The sequence below is a fragment of the Gossypium hirsutum genome, chromosome D05 (assembly GCF_007990345.1).
Source record: "Gossypium hirsutum isolate 1008001.06 chromosome D05, Gossypium_hirsutum_v2.1, whole genome shotgun sequence".
NCBI lineage: Eukaryota > Viridiplantae > Streptophyta > Magnoliopsida > Malvales > Malvaceae > Gossypium > Gossypium hirsutum.
In genome coordinates this window covers 7,306,886-7,316,234 of record NC_053441.1, presented here as the reverse complement: position 1 = coordinate 7,316,234, position 9,349 = coordinate 7,306,886, and the positions used below count along the sequence as shown (strand labels likewise).

Sequence of the window (9,349 nt, the reverse complement as noted above, 5' to 3'; positions counted from 1 at the left end):
TTAATTAGAATATATAAACCATATTTTAAATATTTAAATATAACCATTAAATATTTGTAATTAGTATTTTAAAAAATATATTTTTATTTTTAATTAATGATTTTAACTCAATTGTAATTAAGCACCAAGAAAAAAATATATCATGTTATTGGAGGGTGAAAAAGTAATTAAGCACCAAAAGTGCTTTTGAGAGAGAAAAAATTAAAATTTTTAGCTTCTCTTTTTCAGCTTCTTTTCAGAAGTGCTTTTGAAAAGCTAAAAATTTCAGCCGAAAGTAGCTTGTTCTTCACAGCTTTTCTTTCAAAAATGTTTTTAGAGTCAGAAGTATTTTTTTAAGCAATGAAGAACTGGCCATAGTCATGCTTGTGCCCAACTTTGACTATTGTTGATTTATTTGAAAATGCATATACAGAATCAGAATGTAATATATCAAAAGAGTATCCTAGTGACCGCTTCATTTTTATTTTATTTTATTTTAATCTTTAAGGCAACAAGGAATTGAATATACTAGAATGTTGAACCATTTAAAGTTTGATGTGTAAAATCAATAACCTTTTTTTCTTTTGTGTTGATAACCAACTATATGAAAAGCAATTAATCATGTTTAAGTTGCAAATTAAGAATGGGTGGCTAAAGATATGATAGTGGGCTTTGATATTCTTTGCTTTTTTTGGTCTCTTGAAATGATAAAAGGCATTTCCCACTATGTTAAATGGAACATCTATTCACCACAACTTTAGCTTCTTCTTTCCATATTGTGTTTTCCCTAACCCAAAATGAGGCTGCCTCTACACCACCTTCAAACTTAGGATTCAACCATATAATCTTAAAAAGTTTATGTTACCTCATTTCCAATCATGCATATTAAAAAAAATGACTACATCAATTTATTTTTATATAATATGTATAAACATAAAAGGATACTATATCAATAATTTATGAGAATTTGATCGAATCAATATTTCATATTTCATGTATAAAATTGTACAAAATCAAAGTGCATATATAGAATTGCACATTAAACTATGGTTCATGCATAGTTTTGAGATCTATCCCTACTTTAAAAGGACATGAAATTATCATTGTGTAACTATTCACACACGATAAAATCTCAATTTAATTTATTGGTTTAAAAATAACAATTAATTATAGAAAAACAACATTAACATAAAAAGATTAAAACCAATACGATATATCTACCAATTATTTTCTTGATAATGATATTGGAAGACTTTAACAAAATTAGGCTTTGAAACATGTACTATATATTGGAAAGAAGTAAATCTTGGTAACCAAGAAAATTTAAGAAATTAAAGCCAAGTAATTTTCAGTTATAAGAACAAATTGTTGATCAAAAGAAGATGGAAAAAGAAGAAATAAAATGGAATTCCAAACTGGGGGTAACACGAGGAATCTATCTACTCATAGAGTACATCTAATTACAAACATGAAAATGAAATTGACATATGTATGAGGAAAACTTGGCATTGGCTTGGCTTTCAATTTGTGGGTCCTTTATCTCAGCACGCCATGGACTTTTTCTTGGTGCCTTCAACTATTCATTTCATACTTACTAGTCAAATTTCTCCTATCAAAAAACATAGTGAAATCATAGCCCTTCCCTCCTTCCGTCTTGTTGATCTCTATTAAAATTTGAATTTTAAGATTTTATGTTGGTTATAATAAAATTTGAAAATCATTTAAATTTATTCGGACCAAAACCTAAGATACTTATAATCCTGAATCTTAGCAATTATGCCCCCAAGACATTATCCAAATTTTAACCTACAGATTAAAATTCTCTTTTCATTTATTTGATGATATAAAAATTGACAGACAAATGCTTCTTCTAGAACATATCGAAACGCTGCGATTCGTCGATAGTACCAACGAGTTTTGTTTGTCCCCTCTTACACCCAATATCCTTCACAGACAAGTAAAATGCTGGCCGTACGCCTTCCGTCCATCATCTCCATTGGCCAGTCCATTATTCAAAGTCACAGTCGGCTAATTTTATCAGAAACCACAAACGAGTCGGCTTTAAAATAACCTTGCTGACGGTGCAGGTACGTCCACGTCATCCGCTTGGAGCCAAAAAGAGGCGGAAATCGTGACGAATCCGGATTCTCCAAAATCGAGTGCCCGTTTCCACATAAAGTAAATAAAATAATTTTATGAGCACGCGTCTGTTTATCATTGGATGGAAGGTAGATATTAACAGCTCTCTCCGTGGATCCCTCCCCACGTAAACCTTAACCCCCAAAATGTAAAGAAAAAATGGAATTTGAGTCTAATTAGCAATTTCATGTGCATTTGCATTTGAATTTTATGGGTCCCATTTTTTTGAGAGGGAAAAAGAGGCTCATTCTTTTTGACCATTATTATTATTATTATTATTATAAGAATAAAATGTATTAAACTATTTTTAAAAAAAGGAAAAAAGTTCAAAATTTAAAAAAATTAATATCATAAGTTGGTTAAAGATTATTATATCTCATTTTTAATTTAACTTTTTTAAATATATGTATGTAGTTTAAGAATGAGATAAAATTAATCCTGTCTCTTTTCCATTTCTCGCTTTCTCTCTCTCTTTAAGCTCGGTTTGAACTTTCAAGTTTAAAACACACAAAGCTTGTTTTTTTTTTCCTTTTCTTTTCCTTAAAGAGACATTCCGGGTTTCTGTTCTTGTTCTCAAATTTGTGTTTCAAAGGTATGTTTTTTTTAGGGGTTTCTTTTTGTTCCTTTTTTCCTTGTTCTGTTTTGTTGGTGAGAAAATATGTGAAAAAGAAAGAAACTTTGATGTGTTTTTATTGTTGGGGGTAGTTGTTTTTAAATGTTAGTACCATGGTTGGAGATTAGGCTGGAGTGTTTTTGTATGCGCGGTTAATTTTTTTTTTGCTGAGATTTCTGTAACTCTTTTTTTCTGTTTCTTATTTGGTCTTAATTTTATGTCTTGATTTTCTTAATTCTTGGATAAGTTTATTTGTTATGTAGTTAATGGTTGTGGTTTTAATGATCAGATCCTTATCTATAAAAATTGAAGGCTTTAGGCAAAAATTTATTATGTCTTTCGTTATGTTCATAAACTGTGGGATTTCAGCCTTCTTTCTCTCTCTCTTCGTTCTCCTTTTAAGTCAATTTTATTTTGCAGAAAATAAGACAAATTTCCATGTGCAGTGGTCCGAAGAGGAAGCCAACTCAAACTGGTTTAACGATGGAGGGTGAGTCTCGTAAAGAAGATGAGGTTCCTCAAAAGTTCTCGGTTTTGCTGGAGTTGTCGGCTTCAAATGATTTGATTGGCTTTAAAATTTCTGTTGAAGAAGGGGGTCATGATATGGATGAGGCAGGCTTGTGGTATGGAAGGCGATTGGGTTCGAAGAAGATGGGGTTTGAAGAAAGGACACCCCTTTTGATTGCTTCCTTGTTCGGGAGCCAGGATGTGGTGAATTATATTGTTGAAAGGGGCCGTGTTGATGTTAACAGGGCTTGTGGTTCCGATGGGGCCACCGCTCTCCACTGTGCTGCTGCTGGCGGCTCTTTTTATTCGCCTGAAATTGTCAAAATCTTGCTTGATGCTTCTGCTGATATCGATTCTCTCGATGCTAATGGAAACCGGCCTGGTGATTTGATTGCTCCGGCTTGTAACCCGGCTTTTGGCTTGAGGAAGAAAAGGTTGGAGTCTTTGCTGAAAGGAAGTGACTGTGTTGGGGAGATAGAGGGCTTGCCTGCTCAGTTAGGAAATGAAATGGGAGGGCTAGAGGAACAAGAGGGTTCGATGCCCCGGGTTTCGAAAGATGGAACTGAGAAGAAAGAGTATCCCGTTGATCTTACTCTTCCGGATATTAAGAACGGGATATACGGCACAGATGAGTTTAGGATGTATACTTTCAAGGTCAAGCCTTGTTCAAGGGCTTACTCTCACGATTGGACTGAGTGCCCCTTTGTTCATCCTGGGGAGAATGCTAGGAGGCGTGATCCTAGGAAATATCATTATAGCTGTGTACCTTGCCCTGAATTTCGTAAGGGATCATGCAGGCAAGGTGATAACTGTGAGTATGCACATGGTATTTTTGAGTGCTGGCTTCATCCTGCCCAGTATCGAACCCGTTTATGCAAGGATGAGACTAATTGTACCAGGAGAGTTTGTTTCTTTGCTCACAAGCCTGAGGAGCTTCGTCCCTTGTATGCTTCAACCGGCTCAGCGGTGCCTTCCCCGAGATCTTATTCGGCTGCTGGTTCCTCCTTAGACATGGGTTCCATGAGCCCACTTGCTCTTGGCTCCCCATCTGTTATGATACCTCCGACATCAACACCGCCCTTGACCCCTACTGGTGCTTCTTCTCCTATGGGTGGATCGATGTGGCCAAGTCAGTCTAACATCATACCTCCTACCTTGCAGCTTCCTGGTAGCAGGTTGAAAACTACACTTAGTGCTCGGGATATGGATTTAGACATGGAACTACTGGGGCTGGAATGTCGTCGCCGCCGCCAGCAGCAGCAACAGTTAATTGATGAGATATCTGGCCTTTCCTCCCCAACCAGCTGGAACAATTCTACAGCATTTTCTGCCGCTGGTGACCGAACTGGTGAACTAAATAGATTTGGAGGGGTGAAGCCAACTAACCTTGATGATATTTTTGGCTCTCTTGATCCTAGTATTATGCCACAAATACAAGGACTCTCGCTTGATGCTGCAGCATCTCAGCTGCAATCTCCCACTGGAGTTCATACGCGCCAGAATATTAACCAGCAGCTCAGGGCTAGCTACCCGACCAACCTACCATCCTCTCCAGTGAGGGCTTCTTCATCCTTTGGGATCGATCCATCTGGGCCGTCTGCAGCTGCAGTTTTAAGTTCAAGGTCATCTGCCTTTGCAAAGCGTAGCCAGAGCTTTATCGAGCGTACTGCTGTAAATCGTCATTCAGGGCTGTCTTCGCCAGCTTCTTCTGCAAGTGCAATGCCTTCCAACCTATCAGATTGGGGTTCCCCCGATGGCAAACTAGACTGGGGCATACAGGGAGAAGAGCTAAACAAACTAAGAAAATCTGCTTCCTTCGGGTTCCGGAGCAGTGGCAGCAATTTGGGAAATGCCCCTCGTTCTATATCATCAACTACAGATGAGCCTGATGTGTCATGGGTCCAGTCTCTGGTGGTGGACCCTCCTCCTGCCGGGCAGTTAAGTTTTGAGGAGGAGCAGTGTCATCGTAACCCTGGGGGCGCGGAGATGCTCCCTGCTTGGGTGGAGCAATTGTACATGGACCAGAAACAGATGGTGGCCTAAAAGCACAAGGCTATCCCCACCATTATCTCCTAAGTTAACCTTTAACTAGTTTTTGTATTTTTCCCCATTTGTTTGAATTTTTATCAAATACTCCGCATCTGTAATTGGAATGAAATGGACCAGGAGAGAATACAAGGTGAGCAGAAGAAAAAGGTTTCTGCCAAACCTACTCTGAGGTTCTCAAGAATAATATCTGTTATTCTTTTTTGTCACAATATTGGGTTTACTTGGATAGGTCGGTCTAAAGCAGGAGAGGATACTTAGGCCAATGTTCAACACTTTCATTTCAATTTGCAAAGGGAAGCAAGCGCAGCACTGATTCTTTTAGTGTATTTTCTTTTGGTGGGGGCTTGTTCATATTTTATGTATCAAAAACTACTGCATTATTTAATTTATATATCTATTTTTCTGTTAAAAACTTGATTATCCTTTTACATCTTCTGATATTGTTGAATCTCTTTGCAAATCAAACCCACCCACCATTCTATCTTCGGCTGCCAAGGAAATTGAGAGTTTGATTTCTTTACAACACAAAGCACATAAAATGAGAGATTGATTCCCCACTGTAGTACTTCATTCTATCTTTACAATGTGATGGAGCTATCAACTTTTTGAAATCTGAAATCCTACTTTTTGGCATTTCAAAAGGTGAGAGAGGTTCATTGATTCCATGATTCAAAGTGGGTTCGTACTGTTTGAGCACTAAGTTAAAAAGGCAGCCCAAAGTGTGTTCGGCTTATTTTCCTCCCCGCCCCTCACTTAAACTTTTTTCTTATTCTTGGTAGTGGAAAAGGGCACTGGAAGCCTAGGGGAACGAGAAACACTTCTTTCAGACAAAAATAAAGATTTTTATGCATACATAAAAATAAATAAAGGTTTTATTTTTAAAATTTTAATTGCCTTTTAATTTTAAATTTTATCTTTACTTGTTAAATTCGGTAAATTGGTTTTTTTGTTAAATTCGATAGTGTTACATTTTATTTTAAAAATAAGAAAGAACACTTGATATTCATGTAACAAATAAAAAATTCTTATTCAAATTTTGCATGAGAAGTTTTGCTTTCTCTGCGAAAATAGGAGAATGTTTTAGTCAAATGTTGATCCAAGAAAACTGTTGTTAGTAAAAGGAATACTAAAAAAATTGTTAATCCAGATTCCAGGGCGGGCCATCCCATGACTTCTGCAGCCGGCATTGCATGCAATCTGATTATTTTATTAATCTACAGGGTTATTTGTAATTTAATACAGCACCAAAACATTGGTCCAAGGTTGCCGGTTAGAAAAGTATTCTTCTAACCCTCAAACTCATGTTCAAGGATTTAGACCAGCTTCTTATATGGTAATTTAATACTAGAATTAATTGTTATGCTGAAATTGGATAATTTCAGGATATATATACATATATATATTGCTGTCAGCCACATCTTTCATGTCAAATAATTTTAAATCATATTTAGTTGAGAAAGTGAGGCAAGATTTGACAGAAAATTTTGAAAGAAGAGAGTAGAGGGCTGTATATCTTTGACTATAGGATTTTGCAATTGGAAATAATTTACAAGGCCTGGCTTCACTACTTTACTTTTACAAGTTCAAATTCTTCATGGGATAATTCCATGAAGTTGAATTACAAGCTCATCTAACAAGTGGTCCAAAATTTTTGATCCAAAATCTGTAGTAATATCTTCAAGTTGTTCATTGTTAGAGCATAACCAACTTGCTTTACCTACCTCAGCTTCAATCACCCTGCAAATTGAATCCCAACCTTCCAAGTTTTTCTCACCGTGGCAATCTTTTTTCCTCGATTCCAAGTTTTTTACTTGAGTGCTGTTTTCCCTTGGATCATCTTCCGTCAAATTACCATCATTACAAGGAGTTTTGCACCCATAATTTTCCAGGTCTGGAGATAATTTCCTTCTTGGGTTTGACCCTTCTGCTGCTTTTGAATCTTCCTCTGTTACAAATAAATTCGAAGTTCAGTTTTAAAAAGAATGAACGTAAATATAAACGTATACACAGAATAGAGAAGCACCAACCTGATGTAGGAACATCATGATTAATGATGAATTGATCAAAAACAAGAACAGAAACAGGGCTCGAATCTTCTGAGCTGCATTCAGGCTCTACATTTTGAGCCCCTGGATGTTGTAATTTCTTCTTTTTCTTCCTCGGTTTTGCTCCATCAGGAACTGTTCCTTTCTTCTCCAAACATTTAGAGCTCTCCAGACCCTTTTTGGCAACACTTGGTTTCTCCAAGCACAAATCATTAACTTCCCTGCATTTGGCTATTTCCTGATTAGGCTTCTCAACAATTCTCCTGTTCAGCTTCTCCTCATCCAACACATTCAAAACCCTTTTGCTAGCTTGCTCGTCCTTGTTCTTTTTCCCAGCAACTTTCTCCACCATATTTTCCTTGGCTTCTTTTCTTTGCTTCAATTCTCCGCCGCCTCCTTTACATTTCCTTTGTTTGGATCTCAGCTCTTTCCTTTCGCTTCCCTTCTCAAAGCTGAGCACGAAAAATTCTTCATTTTCTAGCTCAAAGTAAGTAGGCATGTCTCGGAAAGACAGTGTAGAGTTGACTCGTTTATGCTTTCCATGGATGGAAACAGTATCTTGCTTATAATCAGCTGAATTCATGGACCGGCTTCTTGCAATTGAATTGGGAGGAAATTGAGTGTTAAGCAAGGTGGTTTCAGGCAAGGAATCCAACCCCATCAGCCTAGCAACAATCCCAGGAGTGACCTTGGAAGCATCACTGAACTGTTGTGGTTTGTTCCAACTGGCTACTGAATTAGACTCTGTAATGTGATCGGAAGGGTGTGTCGGGAGAGTCCTGGAACAAAGAATTCGACGTAAGATCCCTGAAAGGCAACCAGCAGTTGCACTTTTTGGAGAACAAATTTTGGGATCAAAAGAGACAGCTGAAGACGTAGAAGAAGAAACGGAAGGAGAAGAAGATAACAACTTCATGTTGTTAAAAAAAAGAAAAGAAGGTAAAGTAAACAAAATAGGGAAACGGAAGATGAGGAGAGAATGAATTTGGGTTTTTGTTGGAGTAACCTTTAACTTTAGCTTTCCAACTCTAACAAAAAGGAACTAAAAGCAAAGGGGCCCCTAAAAGCCAAAAGCAGAAATTTTGAATGTTAGTGGTGACAATGAAAGAGAAGTTGGAAGGCGGGATTTGCGTTTGAAAGTAGGGGCAATTGGGCAAAGCTGAGCTGATCAACAATATATCAGGGATAGCATGCCTAGTTATGACAAGTCTATTTTCCTTCCACCAATTTACTTGTCTTTTGCATCAATGGGTTTAAACATGAAGTAACCTTTGTGACATTATCAGCATCTTATTTTAATAGCATAAAAAATAGCGAAGCAAAACATGGGTACTATGTTACGTAGAAAGGAAAGAAGTGGGACATTATCAAATAAGAATAATGATGAGGTATATGGAATGCGTGGAAGGAGACAATTGGGTGAGTGAGAGTGAGACATTGAGTCAGAGGAGTAGTCGAGTCAGCAGTGACAGACTGTGGAAATTCTTTGGGGTTTGGAGCCCAAGATGCGGACATTTCCCCGTCTTTAAACTGGCTTTTCAAAACTAGGTTTTGGACATTAGTTAAGAACTACCCAACAATGACTTTAAACAAGAGGGTAATGCACTGCCCTCTTCCGACCGAAATCTGTTGCTGTGTTTGATGTTTCTATATATCTGCTTTCTTTTTAACTGGTGGGAATTTCTAGGCTTTTGTTTTTGGTCTGAATCTAGGATGTGCTAGGGTTGATTTACTTTTCCTTGGTTCAAGCCTGATTGAAGGAACCCAAACCTTACACACACTTCAATCTTTAAAATGTTATAAAATCTAACATTTTTATTCCTAATGATTGACTAACACTTTTGTTTTTGTATGTTGAGAGAAACAATTGATGAATAATTTAAAAAGCAAATGAAACTGGGTTGAGAATTTCCAAATCCTAATTTTTTTAAAAATGTCCATGTCATATTTTCATATTATCCTTAAGCTTAATCGTTTAAAATAGTGAAAAGTGATGTCACGTATTCATAATGGAACA

General features: G+C 36.9%; 2 protein-coding genes across 3 annotated transcripts; one reads left to right on the top strand and one right to left on the bottom strand.

The window, feature by feature from the left end:
* The first annotated feature begins 2,381 nt into the window (after positions 1-2,381).
* LOC107959197 (zinc finger CCCH domain-containing protein 66) lies at positions 2,382-5,699 on the top strand. Of its 2 annotated transcripts, none has more exons than XM_016895192.2 (2): positions 2,382-2,710; positions 3,152-5,699. In XM_016895192.2, exon 2 carries the CDS (start codon positions 3,170-3,172, stop codon positions 5,279-5,281), a length of 2,112 nt encoding a protein of 703 aa, XP_016750681.2. In that variant the 5' UTR covers positions 2,382-2,710; positions 3,152-3,169; the 3' UTR covers positions 5,282-5,699. The 2 variants fall into 2 exon arrangements, with proteins under 2 accessions (XP_016750681.2, XP_016750682.2); XM_016895193.2 differs by having other exon boundaries at positions 2,399-2,710; positions 3,178-5,699.
* Positions 5,700-6,769: 1,070 nt separating this feature from the next.
* Positions 6,770-8,632, bottom strand: LOC107906630 (uncharacterized). Its single transcript, XM_016833678.2, has 2 exons — positions 7,315-8,632; positions 6,770-7,232 (listed from the first exon to the last, which is right to left on the bottom strand). Exons 1-2 carry the CDS (start codon positions 8,246-8,248, stop codon positions 6,880-6,882), a joined length of 1,287 nt encoding a protein of 428 aa, XP_016689167.1. The 5' UTR covers positions 8,249-8,632; the 3' UTR covers positions 6,770-6,879.
* Between the last annotated feature and the right edge of the window lie 717 nt (positions 8,633-9,349).

What these genes read in the sequence shown, in the direction of transcription:
- LOC107959197 (XM_016895192.2), top strand. Translation starts at nt 3,170, where the DNA reads ATGTGCAGTGGTCCGAAGAGGAAGCCAACTCAAACTGGTTTAACGATG.
- LOC107906630 (XM_016833678.2), bottom strand. Translation starts at nt 8,248, where the DNA reads ATGAAGTTGTTATCTTCTTCTCCTTCCGTTTCTTCTTCTACGTCTTCA. An exon ending in TCATGATGTTCCTACATCAG is followed by an intron (nt 7,233 to 7,314) that starts GTTGGTGCTTCT and finishes TATTTGTAACAG; the next exon opens with AGGAAGATTCAAAAGCAGCA.